Below are 25,090 nucleotides of genomic sequence, written 5' to 3'. Positions count from 1 at the left end.
CTGTACATTTAAAATTTGTGAATTATATAATATCTAAGTCATCCCTCAATAAAGCTGATTTTTAAAAATTAATTACATTTAATTAATTGAACCTTCTAAAATAAGATTTTTAAATCTATATTTCTTTTCTAAAGACCTAATTTATATTTATTTCAGTTCTGCGGTGAATCAATCCCATATATAGTATTGTGTTGCTCATAATGATACAAAATTATGATTGGAAATAATACTTAGCTGAATTACTTTATCTCTGGGAAGCTTATCAAGGCAATTTACAATGTACATAAGCGGGTGAAGTTTGTTATGAAAATGGCATTATTTTGATTATGACAGATAAGCCATGTGCTCTTTGATTCTACCTGCACAGCAATCTCATTTATTCTCTTTGAGAACCTCCTGAATGGAAACCTCAAATTTCAAAGGGTGAATACTGGTCTGTCTTTCAGACACTGTACCTACATGGAAAGCACAGGGCTAGGACTTCCTCCTTTCTTTATTCCCTTATGATTAAAATGTATACAAGGAGACTTCAAAAAATTCATTAAAAAATGAAATTAAAAGATAATGAAAATATAAACTTCATTTCTCAACATAAGCTCCATCAAGTTCAAGATACTTTTGTGAGTAATGATACCAGCCATTAGTCCATCTTTAAAGAATTGAGGGTCCCAGGAATTTAATCATGTCAGTGCAGTCCTTTTTACATTATTAACTGAAGAAAAATAGGTGCCTTTTAAAGATTTTTTAACATTAGGAAAGAAAAAGAAGTCAGACAGAGCCAAATCAAGACTGTAAGATAGGCCAGGCACAGTGGCTCATGCCTGTAATCCCAGTGCTTTGGAAGGCCGAGACAGGTGAATCACCTGAGGTCAGGAGTTCAAGATGGTGGTCAACATGGTGAAACCCCATCTCTACTAAAAATACAAAAAATAGCTGGACATGATGGATCATGCCTGTAATCCCAGCTACTTGGGAGGCTGAGGCAGGAGAATTGCTTGAACCTGGCAGGTGGAGGTTGCAGTGAGCCAAGATCGCACCACTGCACTCCAGCCTGGGAGACAAAGTGAGACTCCAACTCACAAAAAAAAAAAAAAAAAAAAGACGGTAAGTGAATGTCTAATAATTTCCCATCAAAACTCTTGCAAAATTGCCCTTTTTTGATGAGAGGATGAGCAGGAACATTGTCCTGGTGGAGAAGGACCCTCTGGTAAAGCTTCCCTGGGTGTTTGTTTGTTTGTTTTGCTAAAACTTTGGCCAATTTTCTCAAAACACACAAAATAAGCAAATATTAAAATATTATCATTCTTTGGTTCCCCAGAAAGTCAACAGGCAAAATACCTTGAGCATCCCAAAAGTCTCGTCATGACCTTTGCTCTTGCCCAGTCTGCTTCTGCTTTAACTAGACCACTTCCATCTCTTGGTAGCCATTGCTTTGGTTGTGCTTTGTCTTCAGCAACATACTGGTAAAGCCATGTTTCCTCTCCTATTACAATCCTTCGGACATACGCCACAGGATCTCAATCCCACTTGTTTAAAATTTCTATGTAAAGTTCCCTCTTCAATTACAGCATGAACAAGATTAATTTTTTCCTTGAAAATTGATGTGGATGGTCTACTGCTGTGGGCTTCCTCTTCAACATCATCTCGTCCCTTCTTAAAGGATGTTAGCCATTTGTAAACTGCTGGTTTCTTTAGAGTATTGTCCCCATAAACTTTTTGTAACGCATCAATGATTTCACCATCCTTCTACCCAGACACCACCATAAATTTGATGTTTATTCTTGCTTCAATTTTAGCAGAATTCACGTTGCCCTGATAGGGGCTTTTTAAAAACTGGTGCCATATCATTTCTTAATGTCTCAAACTGTTCAGACATGTTGTAACAAGTTCAGATGTGTTGTAACAAGTTAGTACAAGTTGGTTTTGGTTCAAAAATATTTTGAAATCCATGCACAGTTTTTTTTTCATAGTGTACATTTTCTCCATGAACTTTTCCAAGACCCCTCATACGTTTCTTTATTCCCATACCCACCCCCAGCATCTAATAAATACAGTACTTAAACAATGTTGACTGTTCAAATATGTATCTATTTAACACATAACGGAATTGCTGCCACCAAAAGACTCACTTCCTAAACAATCCGCACTCAAACCAATTTTATAACACTGACTTGCCTAATTCTAGTAACTGAAAATGCATACACAGGGTGCAAACCTTTACCTATGAAGGCAGCTTTGTTAATCCCCAGCTAGAGGAAAGGCTCTGAACTTTGTCTAATGCCTATCTGAAAATCTACCACAAGACAGTGTATCAACGTATTTTCCCTGTTGTTCCATAAACCATTTCCAGAGTTACAGCATGATCATGCTACAATGCAGGGAGGAAAGGGTTGAAGGCAACTAGTTTCTATTCACTTATCATTAAGCTTAGAAAATCTGATCAGTTTTGACAGTTCTAACTCACTGACTTGCTTTCCAAAATACTAAGGATAGTTCCAGCTCAGTAGAGTGATTATCCAAAGATTAGTGACCGCTGATTAATTTATCCTCTCAAGTAACCATAAATAATGGGGATTACATTGCCTTGACATTCTTCCATAACCCATTCTCAGTTGCCACCAGACACCCAAAGTCATCTTGGTGAATTAAGAGGATGAAGACAGATTAATTAGATTAAGCATTACTTTTACCAGATTTTTTTTCCAAAATAGTCTGCCTCTTGAAGTGGCTTAATATTTGTTTCCTAATCAAAGTACAAAAAATAACTACCACATATACAAAATTAATTATAATACCATACATGTAACAAATAAACACTAAGTTATAGAACACCATGTTTTGAAGTCAATATCAAAAACTTACATTGTTCTTTTGATTCCCAACCTTTACTACTATCAAGTCTCTTCTTGTCTGATGTGTTGGCACGGAATTTAAAAGACTGTATGAATTCTATTTTTCAAACTCTGAGGAGAAAAATGCTTTAATTGGACTTTCCTTTTCTTCCGTTCCCTATAATTGTTAGAAAACATATTTACTAGTCAGCAAGCCAGTACTTCAGTTCACCCGGAAGGCATAACAGCAGACAAATGTGGTCAAAATACCGCCTTACATGCTGACTTTTGCTTTTATACAGATTCTGTAGATGAAATCAAATGATATTAAAAGAGAAACAATTACTGGAAGGGTAAAGGTGTCTTGGCTTACAAAAAACGGCAGATATCTCTTCTTGCACAACTATCAATTCCCTTTCATCCACCCCCTGCTGTTACTGGTTCTTCCTCCAGGGTCACTGCACTTCCAGCACCTTCAGCTGGGCTTCAATCACAAGAGAGCAATTCAGGACCTGAGTCCTGAGAGATCACAGGACAGCACGTGAGTCAACACACACGCCTGCACACAGGCACCATGCCAACCTGCTCAGTCACAACAGTGTTAGACGGATCTGTAGCTCTTTATGCAGTGAAAAGTGCTTTGACACTCTCTTGAGTCTCACTGCTCACTGTGTGACAGGTAACTAAGGCAAAACACCCTTGTGTGTGGCCAGGTAGCTAGTTATTATCTCAATTAGGACTGACTCCCTTCCTGGCCAGAAAGTGCTATAAAGATGACACCTCCTCCCCTAACAAACCTCAAATATCCATTATGAATGTGCAAAAACAGTCCATATTTCTCAATAAACTGTGCAATATTCCATCCCAGTCCTAGTCAGATAACTTAATTTCACTTATTCTATAATAGTATTATAGTAGCTCTCCTAGATAACTCTTTTAAAGAGTAGAATCTACACTTACTTAAAAGAATTAGCTGTTTTCATTTTGAATTGTGAATGAAGAAGTTGGCTCAGTTACTAAACTCTGTGAATATATAAGATAACATCATCTGCTTGTTGAACAGGTTTTCACCACTGTCAATACTTTAAATTTAAAATACATAAATTAGTTGAAATGACTCTAAGCTATTCTCACAGTCTCTTGGTCTAGAACATCTTAAAAATAAGACTTACAGACCAACTTAATTACATCACAAATGAAAGGAGGAGGAACATGCCAAAAGTCTTCAGCGGTCATGTCAAATTGAAGGGAAAAAAATGACTAAGTCTTAAGACGAAGTTTTGGAAATATCTAAGACAGGGATAGTAAAAATATAATTTTGACCCTTGGGAAGACACAAATCTGAATTAGAGAAATCCAAAGGCTAGAAAGACATTTTAAGGAAGTTCTATTACTTTTTTTTTTTTAAGACCAAAGCTAAGAGGTGGCAGCAGCTACAGTGGCCATCTCAGTGCTGCCATACTTTTAAATATAACGATTTCAGTAGAAATGAACTAAATTACCTAGAAGCAGCCCCTGAGTCCACTCAAGGCAGGATTTCTGGGTTTCTATTATGTCATGTTCCTCTTAGAGATATATGTTCTTTCCAAAGCCCCACCACTGGACACAGCGTCACTCTGAGACGCCCAGTTTGCATTTCCAGTTACCTGCCTGACATCGCCCTTGATGTCTTGCTGACCCTCAATGCTCCACATGTCTAAAATGTGAGCCAGCCTTTCCCTGGCAACTCCTTCTCCTCATGCCCCATACCTGTCCATGGCACCATCTGGGCTGTCGACATGATTTTGTGGGGCATGATACAAAATGTATTATAGGTCTCCCTGATCAAAAATTATTAAGACACAGGCACCAGATGTAGGCCTCAATGCTGTTTCCGTGTTCTTCATCACTGTCCACACCCATTCTTTGCTAGAATTCCTGCAGGCTATCCTTTGAAATGCCTCACATCTGTCCCTTCATTCCCATTTCCATGGCTGCCCCTCAAATCTCACTCAGCTTTCGGTCGGGGCTTTGTAATTTGTGTTCCTCCTATTTCTTGCCTCTGCAACCCAGAGATCTTTTTAAAGCACTACTAAGAAACCCTCTTCAGAAATCCTCAGTATCTCCCCACTGCCTCTATTAAATAATGTCCAAGCTTACCTTGGCATTTAGATCTTCCATTCCCCAGCTCCACCATTCTTTTCCAGCCTTATAGTCTATGACCTTTCACTACGTATCCTGGGCCCTAGACAAACCAAACTCCTTGTCATTCACTAAATAAGCCCAGTGTGGAGTCAAGTATGAAGAACCTGGGCCACGAAGCTGGAGACTTAAGTTTAAATCCAGCCTCACTAGCCCCACCTAAAACACACACATCATAATTGTTACATGAAAGGATTACTGGATAGATTAAACAAAATAACCTAAAATACATAGTAAACCACAGTCAGAACATTCAGTATTAGAACTGCCTCCTAACCCTTGCCCAGGCCTTACACTCTCACCTCAGATACCCTCTTCTGTTAGATATTCTGAGGAAAGACTCCCAATCTCGTAACACCTAACTCAAAAACTGAAGCCTTCTCTAGTCAGCTCAGTCAGAAGTCATTCTCCCTTCCTCTAAAATCCTGTATCTTGCTTGCACAGCATTTAGCATGTACAGCATATTCTCTCAGAGTTACTTAAGTATATATCATTCTGTTTTCCCTCACGACCTCTCAAGAGCATGGAATAAGTCAAATTTGTTTCTTGTGTGGCTCTTAGTACATATTTTGTGCTCAAAAAATTAAATGGGTGGCTGGGCATGGTGGCTCACATCTATAATCCCAGCACTTTGGGAGGCCAAGGCAGGTGGATCACCTGAGGTCAAGAGTTTGAGACCCACCTGACCAACATGGTGAAATCCCGTTTCTACTAAAAATACAAAAATTAGCCAGGCATAGTGGCATGTGTCTGTGATCCCAGCTACTCGGGAGGCTGAGACAGGAGAATCACTTAAACCCAGGAGGTGGAACTTGCAATGAGCCGAGATGGTGCCATTGCATTCCAGCTTGGGCGACAAGAGCGAAACTCCATCTAAAAAACAACAACAAAACAATTAAATGGGGAGCTGGGCCCGGTGGTTCACACCTATAATCTCAGCACTTCGGGAGGCTGAGGTAGGCAGATCCTCGAGTCCAAGAGTTTGAGACCAGCCTGGGCAATGTGGCGAAACCCCATCTCTACAAAAAATATGAAAAGTAGCCAGATGTGGTGACATGCACTTGTAGTCCCAGCTACTCGGGAGGCTGAGGTGGGAGGATCACTTGAGCCTGGGAAGTCAAGGCTGCAGTGAACCATGAGCGTGCAACTGTATGTACTCCAGCATGGGTGACAGAGCGAGACCCTGTCGCATAAAAATAAATAAATAAATAAATGCAAAAAAAAATTTTAACATACCCCAAAATTAATTAATAAAATATTTTCACCGGAATTAGCTCAAGTCCAGACATTGATGCAAGGTGATAGCACTGAAAGAGATTAAGATATGGCTACTCTTGCAGACTTGATACTCTGAAGGATGACATGTCACCTGGAGGAATCACAAAGTCCTCATGCCCAAGTCTCTACATGGTTTATTTCCATTCCTATCCCTGCCCCAAGACAGACCTTGATCAACACCTGGGCTAAGACAGCAGAGGAAACAAGGACATGGCCTACCTGCTAAGATGTGTCAGGTGAGAATCTAAGGCCTAAGATAATCTCAAGCCTTCCTTCGTTACCTATGGGAATGAAGTTTTACTCTAATATATTCACTGGTCTATGTCCTCTTGTATTTGCAAATATTATATATAATTGCCAGGTCATTTGCTGCTTTTCTAAAGGGCTCAAAAACTGGGAACACAGTCTTATAAGCACTGAAATATGATTTTAAACTACTTTTAAAAAATATCATTGGTACTTATCAAATTAGCAAATACTAATAAAAATAAAACCAAACATTGGTAGGGTTTTCAGGAAGCCAGCACATCACTGGTGGCACAATAAACTGATTCAAGTTTTCTAAAGAATAATCTCGCAATGTGTAACAGGTGTTATAAAGTTGTTCATACCCTTTGAACCAGTAATCTCACTTTTGGACGTACACCCAAGCAAGCAATCCAAGAAAGGGGAAAAAACCAATTTGTTCAACGACATATACAGATATGCTACTTATGTTGCATAACACTGCCTGCTACTCACTAAACAAAGGAGGCCTGGTTGAGTAACCTAGGGTAGACCAATATGGTAGAACATCACACTTACTGAAACAATTAAGCAGGTGCCTTATGTGATACAGGAAAATGTACCTTAAAAAATGTTTACTGAAAAACAGAAAACAAAAGCAAATATTTACATATAAATGTATAATTCTGCCAGGCCCAGTGGCTAATGCCTATAATCTCAACACTTTGGAAGGCCGAGGCAGGCGGATCACTTGAGACCAGGAGTTTGAGACCAGCCTGGCCAACACGGCGAAACCCCGTCTCTACTAATAATATAAAAATGAGCTGGACATGGTGGCACATTCCTGTAGTCCCAGCTACTTGGGAGGCTGAAGTGGGAGGATGGCCTGAGCCCGAGGTTGAGGTTGCAGTGAGCCGTGATCATGCCATGGCACTCCAGCGTGAGCAACACAGCAAGACTCTGTCTCAAAAAAAATAATAATTTATAATTATTTATTTGCAAATCTGGAAACCCAAACCCAAAGTTTTTGTAAGAGAATATTAACATTTAATTAGAAGCAAAACTTGATCTGAACTGACGTGAAGCTACTCATGGTCTCTATTTAACTCACTTATCCATACATTTTGCTGCAGAAATGTTAATGTATTTGATTATAAGGTACCTGGGACTCTTCGAGGGGTGTCAGAAAATACAAGTGTCTGTACCAGGTTACTTTTTTTTTTTAACTCTATTTACTTCAGTAGGGAGCAGGTTACTTTTTTACAATTCAAAAAAATCTAGGCTGGGCACAGTGGCTCAGATCTGTAATGCCAGCACTTTAGGAGGCTGAGGTGAGCAGATTGCTTGAGCCAAGGATTTCAAGACCAGCCTGGGCAACAAGGCAAAACCCTGTCTCTACAAAAAATACAAAAATTAGCTACGTGTAATGGCATGCTCCTGTAGTCCTAGCTACTTGGGAGGCTGAGGTGGGAGGATCACTTGAGCCCAGGAGGTCGAGGCTGCAGTGAGCCATGATCCCACCACTGCACTCCAGCCTGGGTGACAGAATGAGATCCTGTCTCAAAAAAAGAAAAAAAAAATACATATATATATATATAGAGAGAGAGAGAGAGAGAGAGAGAGAGCGAGAGAGAACCCCAAGTTTCAGATAAACGATTCCTATACTGATAGACTATCTATACTGATGATATCTACACATATATAACAACACATACATGTATGTATGTATGTATGTATGTATATATGCATACATGCATCAGTTATAAATTTAGGTAAAAGTGTTAAAGTTTGGCATTCCCTGGCTTTGCTGATAAAACCGTTTAAGGAGAGTGTATTATTTAAGGAAAGCTAACCTCCTTATAATGCTTCATCTGTGGGGGTGAGTAAAAAAAGACAACCGTAGGCCGGGCACAGTGGCTCACACCTGTAATCACAGCACTTTGGTAGGCCAAGGCGGATCATGAGGTCAAGATATCAAGACCATCCTGGCTAACATGGTGAAACCCCATCTCTACTAAAAATACAAAAATTAGCTGGGTGTGGAGGCGCATGCCTGTAATCCTAGCTATTCGGGGAAGCTGAAGCAGGAGAATCGCTTGAATCCGGGAGGTGGAGATTGCAGTGAGCCGAGATCGCACCACTGCACTCCAGCCTGGCAACAAAGCAAGACTCCATCTCAAAAAAAAAAAAAAAAAAAAAAAAGACAACTGTAGATAAACCAAATCCAAATCCCCAAATAATTACAGATTCAAAGCCAATAAAACCAAATGTATTACAATTTATTTTTATTTAAATTCAAGTAAACATCTATAGATAATTTTGCAACATTTCTGCAGAAAGTTCAGGCTTCAGATCTATTGAGCATCATTCACAGACACCCATGTATTGAAAGAAGTGATAAACTCTCATGTTTTATAAAGAATCTTCCAGGTGACCCGTAAATAGACTAATCTAAAGTTTAAATCATTAGAAAGTATTACTTTAAATGTAGTAGTTTAAATGAACATTTGAAACATAACCTTTTCTTTCCCCTGCTTTGTCTATGCTGAAAAAAAATAACTTTTTTTTTTTGAGACAGGGTCTTGCTCTGTTGCCCAGGCTGGTGGGCAGTGGAGCAATCTTGGCTCACTGCAGCCTTGACCTCTAGGGCTAGGTGATCCTCCCATCTCAGCCTTTTGAGTAGCTGGGACTACAGGTGCCTGCCACCACGTCCAGCTAATTTTTGTATTTTTAGTAGAAATGGGGTTTCACCATGTTGCCCAGGCTGCTCTAGAACTTCTGGGCTCAAGCAATTCATCTGCCTTGGCCTCCAAAAGTGATGGGATTACAGGCATGAGCCACTCTGCCCAGCCTTAATCATTTTTAATGCAGGTAAAAACCCTCTGAGATTCTGGCCAGCAACAAAATGTGGAAGAAATAGCCTATTTGCCCTCCCCTCTCCATACAAAATAGGATTTTTAGATTAGAAATTATTTATCAGCTGAACATGGTGGCTCACACCTATAATCCCAATACTCTGGGAGGCCAAGGCAGGAGGATTGCTTGAGCCCAGGAGTTCAAGACCAGCCTGGGCAACGTGGCGAGACCCCATTTCTACAAAAAAACTTCAAAAATTAGCCAGGTGTAGTGGCACATGCCTGTGGTCCCAGCTACTCGGGAGGCTGAGGCAAGAAAATCTCTTTAGCCCAGGTCAAGGCTGCAGTGAGCTATGTTCATACCCCTACGCTTCAGCCTGGGCAGCAGAGCAGGACCCTGTCTCAAAAATAAATACATACATACATACAAATTATTTATCAACTCTGGATTTAATGTTTTCTATATAATTATGCATAAAAATACAAATATAAGTCTATTATCTCCTCTGACCCTTCTTTATGCCTCACCAGCATCCCTGCCCCTGCAAAAAATGAACAAGAACTTAATGTGTAGTCACTTGCTGAGACTCAGGTGTTACCACTACATTATAGAGCTCTTAACAATTGTGCATCTGATATTAAACCTTTGTTTTGAACCAACATGAAAATATGGCCAAAGGATCTGATCTTATTAAAAATCAGGTCCTTTTTTCAGTTTGAGCCTATCCCACAGTAACATTTTTCTCTGAGTAGAAGGAGACAAAACATAACACCTACAACTAAAACTCCATACATTTATCATTTATTCCTAAAAAACAACTTACTCTTAAGGGAAGTGCACTTACAGTCAATAACTACATGTCTGGGGTCCTCCTGTCAAAGTTTGAGTGCTACATTACTACAGGACAACAATGACAACTTCCTGCCCCATTCACACTAAAACATCAATTAACTTTGTGGAATGTCGTTGTTTAAACAACCACTGACAAATGTGAACCCTTTGAGATGCTGCCATTTGAAGTTGCAACATAAAGTCAAAACTAATAAAAAGGATAATTAAGATGAAAAGGTTTTTATTAATAAAAACAGTCTCCAGACTAACCTACTTGACTTGGCATTAATACTTATCTACACAGAAAAGTCAATAAATATCACCATTTAATGAATAGGTAGTTTTCTGTTTTTGTAATATTAAAACACATCTCAAAATTGGTCTTGGATCCAATCTAAATGCAACACAAATATAAATTTTGGCTTTCTGAACACAGGCAGAACACTGCTGATAAAATTTACTCTTTTTAAAAATTTTACTACACTTTTTAATGTTTATTTTGTTTTAATTAAAAGTAGAGACGGGGGTCTCACCATGTTGCCCAGGCTGTTCTTGAACTCCTGGACTCAAGTGATCCTTCCATCTAGGGTTTTCTTTTTTTTTTTTTTGAGACGGAGTTTCACTCTTGTTGCCCAGGCTGGAGTGCGATGGCACGATCTTGGCTCACCGCAACCTCCACCTCCCGGGTTCAAGCAATTCTCCTGCCTCAGCTTCCCGGGTAGCTGAGATTACAGGCATGCACCACCACACCTGGCTAATTTTGCATTTTTAGTAGAGACAGGGTCTCTCCATGTTGGTCAGGCTGGTCTCTAACTAAGGACCTCAAGTGATCCGCCCACCTCAGCCTCCCAAAGTGCTAAGATTACAGGCATGAGCCAGGGCACCTGGCCTCCATCAGGTCTTCAAAGTGCTGGGATTACAGGTATGAGCCACCCCGCCCAGCTGCAATTTACTCTTTAGCAAAAAATAGGTACTAGCTGAACTGCAGACCAATGCATCTTTCCGTAAGTGCAATGGACTTTTATCCATTAATTTAATCATTGACCTTTCATTTAGACTTAACTATCTAAAACATACCTTTAGTTGAATTTAAAACTCCTTAGTGAGTGATTCTTAAGTGGAGGCATTGGAGGAGGAAAGCAGCACAGCTCCCCTCACTCACTAAGAGGCATAGATCAGAAGTTCTAGAGGGGTACATTTACAAATTTTTTTAAAGCACACATTCAATATTATAATTCTGTATTTAAAGAACAAGAAAATAATTCTAATTATATCCACAACATAACTAAAAGTAAAGCTTGGCCAGGCATGGTGGCTCATGCCTATAATCCCAGCACTTTGGGAGGCCGAGGCGGGTGGGTCACCTGAGGTTAGGAGTTTGAGACCAGCCTGACCAACATGGCGAAACCCCACCTCTACTAAAAAATACAAAAAAATTAGCCAGGCATGGTGGTGCACGCCTGTAGTCCCAGCTACTCTGGAGGCTGGGGCACGAAAATCGCTTGAACCCAGGTGGCAGAGGTAGCAGTGAGCCGAGATCATGCCACTGCACTCCAGCTTGGGCGACGGAGAGAGACTCCATCTCCAAAAAAAAAGATACAAATAAAAATTTAAAAAATAAAAGCAAAGCTTGACAAAATTTTGGCTGATGGATACAGGGTATGACATTATCTTCTGCCACTCACAAGGAAAGGCAAACTACACTTGGATGTGTGCAACAAAATTCTGAAGTACCATGAGACTTTTACGTTTATCAGGAGGGGACAAAGAGAGTTACAAACACTGTTTTGGGGCCAGGGACAGTGGCTCAAGCCTGTAATCCCAACACTCTGGGAGCCTGAGGTTGGAGGATCACCTGAGCTCAGGCGTTCGAAACCAGCTTGGGCAATATAGGGAGACCCCCCTATCTACAAAAAAATTTTTAAAAATTAGCCAGGTGTGGTGGTATGTGCCTGTTATCCCAGCTGTTCAGGAGGCTGGGGCAGGAGGATCCCTTGAGCCCAAGAGGTTGAGGTTATGGTGAGCCATGATCACATCACTGACTGCACTCCAGTCTGAGCAACAGAGCAAGACCCTGTCTCTTAAAAAAAAAAAAAAAGAAAAGAAAGAAAGAAAAAAGAAACACTGCTTTGGTCCACAAAGGAAACACTGCTTTGGTCCATATACAGTATTTCTAATCTGTATTTCATACTTATGCCCAAGATTAAAAATTAGTGAAATGAAAAAAGACTTCTTACTTGAAAATAAGGCAAGCCATTTCTTCATCGACTTTTTTTTAGTTCCTATATGCAAGGTGAGGAATTACTTTTGCTGTTAAAGAAGGCACTTTAACAAAGAGGTATGATCATACACATTTGGCATGTACGTTTGAAAGCACTGCTTTCCTCCATTCCTCCAGCCACTGATAGGCTATCTCTCTTATGTGGTGGGTCTGCACCGTTCCCAGGTGTGCTGGAGTTTCCTGTTCTGAATCTCTGCCAATAAAAACATCCACAGTCCCTGCGTGGGTGGCACCAGGAGAGGCAGGTGCTCAGAACTGTGGTGAGCTGACTGTTCAAGTTATGTTTAGGGTTTAGCTTGTTTTTGTTAAGGTTTGCTTGTTTAATTTGAATATAAGACCAGATTTCTAGCTAGGCGGTGATAACTCCGGAATTCTTTTCCAAAAATGACATCACAGCATTTCTGATGACTTGAGTAGGAGACACTATTGAGAGAATATTCTAAAGAACATGCAAGTAAATATGTAGTAAATAGTTTCGGGTTGGGGACAGGGGTAGGATTCTACTTTCAGGACAACTTTGACATAAGTACAATTTTTTTCCAGCCAAAAAGCTGCTCTTAAGTTCAACTTAATAAAAGTAAATACTGATATCAATCCTAATACTGTGCAAGTTGCAACTTTCTTATCTATCCATGGAGGTAATGACATATCACAAGGCCACTCTAAAAAATAATGTACATGAAAGCCTTTTCTTTATGGTAATGGAATGTATTATTCCATTTTCATACTGTCATGAAGAAATATCTGAGGCTGGGTAATTTATAAAGAAAAAAAGGTTTAATGGACTCATAGTTCCACATGGCTAGGGAGGCCTCACAATCATGGTGGAAGGTGAAAGAGGAGCAAAGGCACGTCTTACATGGCAACAGGCAACAGAAAGTGTGCAGGGGAACTGCCCTTTATAAACCATCAGATCTCATGAGCTTTATTAACTATCACAAGAACAGCACAGGAAAACCTGCCCCCATCCCCCATGATTCAATTACCTCCCACCGGGTAATTACCTCCCTCCCACGACAAGTGTGGATTATAGGAGCTACAATTCAAGATGAGATTTGGGTGGGAACACAGCCAAACCATATCAGAGAATATAAAAATTACCATTTTAACAAATATGGATCATCTTTAAAATGGCTTTCACTGAATGCTTTATTAGAATAGGTTCTCTGTCTACCACTTTAAACATAATTTGTAACTTATTTGAATTTATTCTCAAAACTCCAAAATGTAGCTACCCCCAATATTCCAAGTGCATCAAATACATAACAATTGCATAAAATCACTGTTTGTGTCCCAGGATTGTGACATAAGAATAAAATGGCCAACCATTTCGTCAGAATCTCACAAGGACCAACCATCGCACTGAAGACAGGCATGGCACACACAAAGGTACAGAGGCAAAAAGCAGCAAGAAAAATTTGGGCCAGTGTAACACCTACAGGTTGGCTAGAACACAAAAACCAATAAGGGAGAGAAGCAGGGGCAAGGCTAGAGGGCCAGGCAAGGGCCAGAGCTTGCAGGCCTTTGGAGTAGGGAGTTTGAAGTTTTCCTAAAAGTAATGAGTGTCACTGGGCATTTAAACAGAAAAATCATATGGTCCAATCTTTTAGAAAAATCACTCAGATGTACAACTGAGGACAAGCAATCCCGTTAAGGGTTTATGACTAATTGTGGCCAACAGTAATGAAGGCGGCCAGGCACAGTAGCTCCCGCCTGTAGTCCCAACACTTTGGGAGGCTGAGGCAGGAGGGTCACTTGAGGCCAGGAGTTTAAGACAAGGCTGAGCAAAATAGCAAGATGCCATCTCCACACAAAAATTTTTTTTAATTAGCCGGCCATGGTGGCACATGCCTGGTGTTGCAGCTACTCAAGAAGCTGAGATAGGAGGATTGCTTGAGCCTAGAAGTTTGAGGCTGCAGTGAGCTATGATCACGCCACTGCACTCCAGCCTGGGGAACACAGTGAGACCCTATCTCAAAAAAAAAAAAAAAAAAAAAAAAAAAAAAGTAAATAAAGGCATGAATTAAGACACAGTAGTGAAAGAAACGTGGGACTGATTTATGAGGCATTAAGAAGGTAAACACAAAAGAACTCTGATTTAACAAAACAGGTAAGGAAGGAAGAGAAATAAGAAGTTAAGATACATTCCAGGTTTCTGACTTAAACAACCAGAGGTGTCATGCACTGAGAATTGAGAAGGAGGAATATGGATTCAGAAGAATGCCGACAAACGGGCTGTCATTTTTGATAGTAAGGGAAGGTTGTATGGTGTGGCTGAAAAATGAGTTCACGTTAGTTTAGTATGATGTACCTGTGTACCCAAATGGAACTGTCCAGAAATAGTAAATAAGGGTCTTGAACACAGAGATGAGACTTGGAAATAACAGCCCCAAGACAGTGGATGGAAGAAGGCAGGAAAAGTGAAGCAAGTACATGGCCAGGGACCGAGCCTCAAGGAACTGCAACAAAAACATGTAGCAAATCACATCAAAAGCAGAGTACAATTTATTTTAAAAGACACCTCAAAATCACTCCTGAAAAAATTTGTTATTAGGTTCTTTCAGCAGTTAATTTTATGAAATTATTAATTTTTAATTCCATGAAAAAACACCACAGGAATCTCACATTGTTGTATTTAATTAGAATTCACTATGTGCGCTATTCAGTCTCGCACTGAATCCAGAAACATCCTGGAAATGAAGTATGAAACGCCCACACCATACTCACTATTATTCCAAAATCCTAGAACCATTTTTATAATCTTCTCACTTATTTTAGCATGTAGTTTAGATTGGTTTATTGCCATAAATGAGTTCTCTTAGCTTTTCTACCTCTCTTCCAGTGTAAATAACAATCAGGTATTTTTCTTATAGTGAAAGATGTATAGGACCATGAACCAGATTATTTGTTCACTGTAACTAGCTAAACAAAGGACTGTTACTAAAAACTTTTCTAAGATATAGAAATGGCTAGTTATGCAGGCTGCTTTTCCTACTAAACAAAACAAAATCTCTTTAGCATAAAGGCAAAACATAGCAGTTAACTTCTGAACTATAGCCAAAATTTCCTACAATCTAGGTGTCACATACGACTGTACGACGTGGATATCAGTATAACTGTAAATGTGAAAACTTGGTGTGGGGGGAACAATTTCTGAGGAAGCACCAACTGACCTGAAGTTTCAGAGGGGCTAGCAAGACACATGGAGAGGTGCTGCAAGATTCATTCATCCCTAAATGCTACTGAAAGTCCTACTTTGTGATTGTAACCATCTAAAAAGAAATCTGTCTCCATACAGGGAGTGTAGAGTTGCGTTAAAGATTATAGCCAAAGAACCACCCTTTCAGGACCTTTTTGATAATCTACTTCCAAACTACTGAATTTTTAATGTTTTGATTTACACTTTTTTTTTTTTTTTTTTTGAGACAAAGTTTCTCTCTTGTTGCCCAGGCTGGAGTGAAACGGCACAATCTCAAAACGAAACAAACAAAAAGCCCTAGGCTCTTCATTAGTTCCATGGGTTTTCCAGTATCTAGCAGAGTTAAAACAAAGTTGCTCTTTTTTTTTCTTTTTTTCTTTTTTGAGACGGAGTTTCGCTCTTGTTGCCCGTGCTGGAGTACAGTGGCACCATCTCGGCTCACTACAACCTCTGCCTCCCAGGTTCAAGCAATTCTCCTGCCTCAGCCTCCCGAATAGCTGGGACTACAGGCATCCACCACCACGCCCAGCTAAATTTTTGTATTTTTAGTAGAAACGGGGTTTCACCATGTTGGCCAGGCTGGTCTCGAACTCCTGACCTCAGGTGATCCACCTGCCTCGGCCTCCCAAAGTGCTAGGATTAAAGGCATGAGCCACTGTGCCCAGCCCAAAATTGCACTTTCTAAGGAAAAACAATGTTCCACTTAATTGTATTTCTTTGTATTCTTCCCCAGAGTGTCTGATTCCTCTCTATCTAGGCAAGAAGAATGCACATGTGAACAGGTAAAAATTCAACTAAAGAGACAACTCGGCCAGGCGCGGTGGCTCATGCCTGTAATCCCAGCACTTTGGGAGGCCGAGGCAGGCGGATCACGAGGTCAGGAGTTTGAGACCAGCCTGGCCAATATGGTGAAACCCTGTCTCTACTAAAAATACAAAAATTAGCCAGGTGTGGTGGAACGCGCGGGTAGTCCAGCTACTCGGAAGGCTGAGGCAGAATTGCTTGAATCCAGGAGGCGGTGGTTGCAGTGAGCCGAGAGGGCGCCACTGCACTCCAGCCTGGGCAACAGAGCGAGACTCTGTCTCAAAAAAAAAAAGAGAGACAACTCAAGCTCAGCTTGCTCCCTCAGACACAGCAGGATGTGTGAGACACTCCTCTGAATGCCATGTCATTGGCAGCTGGGCACCATAACGGGACTGTGATGCTGTCAGCATTTTTCATTGGTTCTACTGCCCAACTTGGAGTCGGCTTACTTCCCCTTTCCAAAGTCTTAATTTCACCAAGTGAGATTTATAACCATAGAGAAAGAGGCATCAAATGCCTTCCCCACCCCCGCCCCCACCACCTGTTGAAATGACCTTAGAATTTCAGCCTTTTATAGTAAAACTGAGTCCTGTTATATTGAAAATCCTTCAGGGAAATATTCTACTACTTCTGGTCTGTTATTAATTTGTATCCCACAACAGATCCTAAGCTACTTTGAAACAGCTGACATTTTCTCTCTCAGTCATTATCTCCAGTGCCCAGGACAGAGCCCAAAACAGAGCGTGTTAGATAACCTGGTAAACATTTGTAGAAAGAGAATTAACAATAAGATGTGTAAACTCACTTATACTTTAGTGTGAATGAACTTCTTCAGGCCCTTTCCTGAGAAATTTTGGGTAGATTATACACTGCGTGGGAAGAGTTAACAGAGCCCTGAAGAGAAGTGAGCCTAAGAAAGGCTCCTCCTCAGTTCTGCCTAGAAACATTGTCCTGCTGTGGATCAATCTAAAAGTTCTTCAAAGGAAACCCCAGACTTTTGCTTGAACGGCATATGGAAGTATCTTGTTCTTCTATGGAAGTCTCTCTACACTTCAGAAATATAGTTTGAGACATTAATAATTTGCAATTGTTTATTCACCACAAAGTAGGACCAAGAAAACAGGGACCCTTCTTTCTAATCCCAGAATGCATGGTAGAGCACTCAACCAATCACTAACATTTAAATTAATCGACAACATAAAGAACATCGTATTTGCAGAATGTTATCTAGTCAATGCAATATGATGAATGATTAAAACCCAGCTCCTGGTGCTTGCTTCAGCAGCACTTCGAACAACAATCTACTAAAATTGGAACGACACAGAGAAGATTAGCGTGACCCCTGCACAAGGATGACATGCAAATTCATGAAGCATTCCATATTTTAAATAAATAATTAATTAAAATAAAAATCCCAGCTCTTAGAGTCAGATAAGCCTGGGGTTGAATTCTGGCTCCACTTCTTACTTAAACTCTGTAAGCCTGAGTTGCCATATCTGAAAAGAAAGTTATTAACAAAGTCTATCAGAGAATTGTGGTAAGGTTCAAATAGGAACGCATCTAAAGTGCTTAGCCACAGGAAAGTACTCAAGAAATGTGCACCATCATTTGGAGACCTACATTCCATTCCACCGCCACCTCCCTGTATATCCTTAGGCTAGTCACTTGCTATAAAGAAGTAATGGAAACAAGGAGACAGAACTAGCTGTACTCTAACACCAGGATTATTAATCATGAGTACGGTAATAGGAAATAGACCAAAACTTTGAAAAATAAGAGGCTTAAACAAATTCCAGATATTTTTTGGCATGTATTTGAAGCTTGCATATGCTTGATCACAGATGACTCAGCATTCGAATATCAAAGTGAAAAAGCGTGACCAGTTAAACTTAAAGCAGATATTCTCAAATAACAGTGCCTGTGGTAGATGAGGGACTTTATGAAACACCTTTGTGTGTGTGTGTGTGTGTGTGTGTGTGTGTGTGTGTGTGTGTGTGTGTGTGCGTTGAAGGAAAGAGAAAGGGGTAGGGGACAGGGGAAGAGAGAGAGATCTCAACAATAACTGGCTTAAAGACTATCTTGTAACCATTTTTTCAGCACTAAGTTTAAATCTGTTTTCTTCCTCAGCCCTTAACATCTATCAGTCATATATGTATTACCTAGCACCCAAGTAATGGCCATTGTTCAATCTAGATGCTGTGTTATACAGGGCCATTACAAATGCATAGGGCCATTCTGTAGGAATCAAAGGGCATCCAGAGGCCAGGCTGGTTTTCAGTCCCCACTTACCCCTGAGTTGGGCACCCTTGTGCAATGGCACAATCATATATAGATATACAGCAGTCAGGCAGAGAAACACAAAGATCTTCACACATTTAACTAGCATACCTGTACAACTGTTTATATGATATATACCCACACATACACAAACATGACTGAAAAAGTTGTCAAAGACTGAACTGAGTAAAAAGAAAAAACATATTCATCAAAATGGAAAACACAAAGTTCCACAGAGTGCAAAAGAAAAACCAGATTCCTTCCATCACTTTCAGCTACCCAGTACTGCGATATTGTAGCCAACTGGAACTTTGGGGACTAGTAGATAGAGACTTTGACACTGCAAAATTCTCATCCCTGGCAAAGCTGTGGTCTCTCTGGCAATTGCTCACTCTCTCTCTCTCTCAAAACAAAACAAAACAAAACAAAACAAAAAAAACACCCAGAGACACCAAAGGATCTACTTAACTGAATTTGCAAAAACGATGATAAACAAAAGACTGCTGTTGTCTTGACTGCATTAAAAAATCTGTAATCCCAGGCAGGAATATGGTAAATATTGGAACTAGTCTTTAAATGTTAACTCTGTCAATTCTGCCTTCTTTTGGGGCTTTTCTCTCTCAGACACCCAGTGCTCATATAGAAAAGACACCAAACTATTTTTGTTTGCTATTATATATGCATATCTCCCCTGCTAAACTTTACAATGATTACTTTCCTTAAATGGTAAGGACATGTTACTACATTTTTAACACTTTTTGTACCTAGCTCATTGACCTGCATACCACGGCAGTTTCAATAGCTATTTAAAGAACAGAAATTCCAGGTTAAATATGGTACCGTATTTACATGCATAAAGAGACAGCGTACAAGAATATTCATTGCAGCATTGTTTAGAATGAGTTTGGAAGCAATCTAAATGCCCATCAAAGGGAGAATGTACAGAGTATAATATAGTCAAACAATGCAAACCATTTAAGTTAAAATGGAAAGAATTTGAGTTATCAGTTCACACTGAGGTATTATGTGGATAAGTCACAAACATGATGTGGAATGGAAGAAAAGTAAGTTGCAGAATGATACAAATAGTATAATAGTATTTATATAAGGTTTTAAAACTCTCAGCATAACCTAGCATTACCTTTGTCTTAGAACTTATTACAGTCTTGCCCATTCCTCATATGCATACTAAAGACCTAAGGAATATTCACTCTAAAAATAATAGAAAATCAAGGTTAAAAAAACAGACTATTAATCATATAAAGTTACCCCAAATGACGGGGAGGGAGGTTGATTTAGTAATGGAAATCACTTAGCCCTTGAAGTCAGTTGATATGTGTTTTATTGCCATTCTACTACCCACCAAGACACTTTCACTGAGCTACAGTTTTCTCACCTAAATGGGATTGACCGTGCTCACCTTGCAGGATAAAGTGAAAGAATTTATGTTAAAGTGTCATGCAGAAGGTCTTAGATTTGTTTTTTGCCTAACCAGCCAAAAAGTCATAATAATGCTCTACAGGGAGAAAACGCTGAATCTGCACCTTTTGTATCTAATTTACTATATGGTTAAAAAAATTGTCAAAAAACACAACAGGAAGAGGGAAGAAGCAACCCTTCACCTTCCTCATCCCAGTCCCTGATCCGGCTGACTCCCGTGTTTTCTACATTTAGCCCAGAGGGCAAAAAAAGCCGGGGAGACGGGAAGGCACGGAACCGTGACTCTTGCAGGACCCCCTTTGGAACTCCAGTGACCTTCGTACAAATCTCTTTCATTCCGCCAAACTCCACCCCCCGTCCCGCCAACATACGCACACCCCTCCGCGGCCAGGGAGGCAGGTGAAGAACTACACAACTGGCATAGTCACGAAAGAGACCACAAAAATGACAGGGCGATGTCCGGGGTTGAAGGTTCTGGGGTTCTGTTTGTTTTCAAACATTAAAAGAAGGGCTCCTCTGGACTGTGTCTACTCTGCCGAGGGGAAAGGAGGACGATCTCGGCAAGTAAGTTCTGCGACCTGCTTGCAAACACATAGCTCTGCAGCTGGATTCCATATAAAGACGGGCACGCCGAGGCCCCAGAAGCGGCAGGCTCTGTTTGCAACTCGACAGACCCCCCTGCTCGCACCCTTTGGCACGGGGACCCACCGACATGCACACTCGGAGGCAGACACAGCCCACACGCGGGATGCGCTCGGGGGCCCTACGCGGGTCCCCCAAGCTGGCCTCGGCGGGCGCCGCGCCTCACCTGTCTTAAAGACCATCTTGTCATCGTCTTTGGAGCCGAAGGTTTCCAGCATGGACACGAAGAGCACCCCGCAAGCGTTCTGGATGCCGAACACTGACCCGTTGCACCACATGGCCGCCAGCATCACCAGCCAGCCCCAGCCGCCCTCGGGGGGTTCGGGGGGCTCATGGGGCTCCGCGTCCGCCGGCCCCGCCAGCTCCACCTCCACCTTCTCGACAGCCGCCTCGGGGCTGTCCGAGGGTCCCGGGCCGGGCGGCGGAGCGGCCCCCGTGGGCGCGGGGCCGAGCGGCTGCGCCTCGCTCGTGCCCCGCGCGGAGTCCGGCTCCTCCTGGGAGAGCACCATGGCCCGAGGCGGCCCCCTCAGGCACCGGAGAAGCGCGAGGGACGCGAGTTACCAGCGGGCTCCCGGAGGAGCTGCGGGGCTCCTGGCGGGCTAACGAGGCCGAGGCGAGGGCGGCGGAGCCCTGGCGGGCGGGCCGGCGGGCAGCGCGCAGGCGGCCGCGAGGACAGCTGGCGCGCGCGAACGCCTCGGGGATCGACACCAAAGCCTCTAGGTCACAGCCCCGCACCCCCGACTGAGCCCACGGCCAGCCGCCGGTTCTTAAAAGCACCTCCCGCCCCGCCGGCTGGGGGCGTGGCCGGGAGCGGGACGTGCCCCCATAGCCTTCAGATGATTGGGCCTCGGAGAGCGGAGGCGGGGCGCCCCGCGGCGCGCGGCCCCAGGTGCCCGCTGCAGACGCTGTCTGCGCGCGCGTCTGCGACGGGGCCTCCTCCTGCTCAGAGAGGGGCACAGATGTGTGGGTCACCCCGCCTCAAAGCATGAGTAGAAGGGGCGCGTCTCCTAGGTGCGGGCGCGGTGGGCCTTCAGGAGAGCCACACTGGATCTTTAGCCTCAACTCACCGACACAGCGTCACAGTCACACTAACATTGTCTCGATTGTGTTTGTTTTATGTTTTGGCATTCACCTCTCAGTACTAATTATAATATGTAAGATTCGTTATGCCACCTGGCTTCTTAAAGAAGTCATCTGAAGGATCAAAGGCCTTATTTTATTACTTCAGTTCCATTGTCTTGCATTCGTATACAATTTCCTTGTGAATATTTGGCACACCGAAGATGCTTATTTTCAGTCCTCACTGGACTGCAATTCCGAAGTCTTCAACCAACAAACATTTTTAACAGACAGCTAGAAAGCATTACTTTTCAACTACATCACAGTCGTTTTCACTTTAAACAAAAACAAACCTGTGTTCAACTCCTCTGTCTCCCTGAAGCATGGAGTGCCATCCTACGTAAAAGAAAGGAAGAGTAACCTGCTGTGCAATATTGAGGATGCTTCTTAATTTCTGTTATTCGTATTCTTCACTTCAATCAAAGTTAAAATATGCTAGTTACTTGATGTGCCCACCACTGTGATAGAGTACACAGATGAGTGCGATCGATCACGTTTCTGCCTCTTGTCAGTTCATAAACTGGTAGGAAAAAAGAGTCCTGGGAGAGACTAGGAGGCTCAGATGATGGGTTATAATACATGTACAAAAGAGAGAGGTGAGATAGTCCCTTAAATTCTCTCCAAGCACTGTAGAAGAGCCTCTACAGCAAGCAGGCTTTGGCTGAAGCCCTGATTCATACATACGACTTCAGTGGGTCAAAACAGGAAAAGACATTGCAGGTAGAGAAAATAGCATAAACTAAGGAAAGCAAGCCATGCTTCGTTGTGGAATGGGGAACATAGCTCAAGTGTAATCTGCCTTAGAAATGAGGGTAAAATAGTAAACTAAGGAATAGGCACATAAGTGCACAAAAATGAATGTATGACGATGTTACCCCAGTATTGCTGGAAATAAGGAAAATTTGGAAGTATAATGTACATTGGTAGAAGACTGATTAAATACTTACTTTATAACCTCCAAAAGTTCTGAAAGTCATCTGTATTTATTGACTTTGAAAGTTGTCCACAACATATTACTGGGCAAAGAAAGCACATCGATTATGTACTTGCATGCACACAAACACACACATATGTAAGAATTATCTACGAGTCAATACTGATGTAAGTAAATGATTAAATAAATAATGAGGAGAGAATAGACAAATCTCTCCTGCAGAAATGTAAATACTTTATGAACATACTCCCTCCCTCATGGAGGTGAAGTACAATGGTTTACTCTTTAAGCGTGGCTATGCATAGTAACTTTCTTCCAAAGAGTATAGGATGGAAAGGGGGAGTGGGGGGAAGAAGTAACTTTAGGGTGCAAAAAATGGCATACTACCTCAACCAGATGATAATGTATCCCCGATATGATGTGATGAAAATGGTACTTTACCTTTGTGGTCTTCCTGCCAAAACCCATAATCCCTGGCTAACCATCAGAAAAACATTAGACAAATCCCAGTCAAGGACAGTCTACAAAATACCCATTAAGTACTTTCATTACTGTAAAGGTCATTACAAACAAGGAAAGTCTGAGAAACTGTCACAGTCAAAAAGAGTCTAATAGGGCTGGGCGTTGTGGCTCAAGCTGGTAATCCCAGCACTTTGGGAGGCCGAGGCGGGCGGATCACTTGAGGTCAGGAGTTCGAGACCAGCCTGGCCAATATGGCGAAACCCCATCTCTACCAAAAATACAAAAATTAGCCAGGCATAGTGGCATGGGCCTGTAATCCCAGATACTCAAGTGGCTGAGGCAGAGGAATCACTTGAACCCAGAAGGCAGAGGTTGCAGTGAGCTGAGATCGTGCCACCGTACCCCAGCCTGGGTGACAGTGAGACTCCAACTCAATAAAAAAAAAAAGCCTAAGAGACATGATAACTAAATGTAATGTGATATCCTGGATGGATACTGGAACAGAAAAAGGACATTAGATTAAAAGTAAAGAAATATGAACAAAATGTGGGCTTTAGTTAACAATAATGTATCAACATTGGGTCATTAATTGTAACAAATGAGGCAAGGTGTGGTGGCTCAAGCCTGTAATCCCAGCACTTTGGGAGGCTCAGGTGGGAGGATTGCTTGAGGCCAGGAGTTCAAGACCAGCCTGAGCAACATTGCTGAGACCAGCAATCAGGCTGGTCTCGAACTCCTGGCCTCAAGTAACATAAGTAATAATCCATCTCTTTAAAAAAAGAGTGTTTACTTCTAACTACCAATAGGCTATTGAATGGAGCAGAGTTTTAGGTGTCCAGGAAAACTACCTTCTATTTCTATGTCCACACTAATCAATAACTCACATTGTGTTATTGGATTGACCTCATCTTCTCCATCTGAAAATATGAACCTATTTACTTATAACTACATCATAGTGATGGTATTTTTTTTTTTTTTTTCCTGAGATGGCGTCTCACTCTGTCACCAGGCTGGAGTACAGTGGCCCAATCTCGGCTCACTGCAACTCCCACCTCCTGGGTTCAAGCGACTCTCCTGCCTCAGCCTCCCGAGTAGCTAGGACTACAGGCGTGCACCACCACGCCCAGCTAATTTTTGTATTTTCAGTAGAGATGGGGTTTTACCATGTTGGCCAGGATGGTCTCGATCTCTTGACTTCGTAATCCGCCCGCCTCGGCCTCCCAAAGTGCTGGGATTACAGGCATGAGCCACTATGCTCAGCGCAGTGATGGTATGTTTTTAATGAGTTCCTATTTATTAAGTGCTTTGAGATCAGATAAAAAGATTTATAAAATTTTTAAAGGTATAATAGTTCATTAAATCTAAATGCCAACAGTACTTTATGTAGGCCTTTTCATCTGTAGTTTATGTTAAACTTATTTATTAAATAAAACAATACACTTGATTCCTTATTCTATTTCAAAAGACCAACCTTTCCTATTTAGGACAGTCTTATTTGTTTATTTTTATTTTGTTTTATTTTATTTTATTTTTGAGACAGAGTCTCGCTCTGTCACCCAGGCTGAAGTGCAGTGGCACAATCTCGGTTCACTGCAACTCCACCTCCTAGGTTCAAGTGATTCTCTTGCCTCAGCCTCCCAGGATGGTCTCCATCTCCTGACCTCGTGATCCGCCTGCCTCTGCCTCCCGAAGTGCTAGGATTACAGGTGTGAGCCACTGTGCCCAGCCCT

The 25,090-nt window shown here is 41.7% G+C and overlaps 1 protein-coding gene and 1 pseudogene across 1 annotated transcript in view; one reads left to right on the top strand and one right to left on the bottom strand.

The window, feature by feature from the left end:
* SLC16A10 (solute carrier family 16 member 10) overlaps positions 1-21,588 on the bottom strand; it is a 164,637-nt gene extending 143,049 nt beyond the window's left edge. Inside the window, exon 1 of the mRNA XM_032156733.1 lies at positions 21,012-21,588. Coding sequence (XP_032012624.1) covers positions 21,012-21,354 — 343 coding nt within the window. The 5' untranslated portion in view covers positions 21,355-21,588. The remainder of the gene's footprint in view (positions 1-21,011) is intronic.
* Positions 17,761-17,873, top strand: LOC116477139 (U6 spliceosomal RNA; annotated as a pseudogene).
* Positions 21,589-25,090: the final 3,502 nt, after the last annotated feature.

The sequence above is a fragment of the Hylobates moloch genome, unplaced genomic scaffold, assembly GCF_009828535.3.
Source record: "Hylobates moloch isolate HMO894 unplaced genomic scaffold, HMol_V3 SCAFFOLD_2, whole genome shotgun sequence".
Taxonomy (NCBI): domain Eukaryota; kingdom Metazoa; phylum Chordata; class Mammalia; order Primates; family Hylobatidae; genus Hylobates; species Hylobates moloch.
This window is presented reverse-complemented; position numbering and strand designations above follow the sequence as displayed.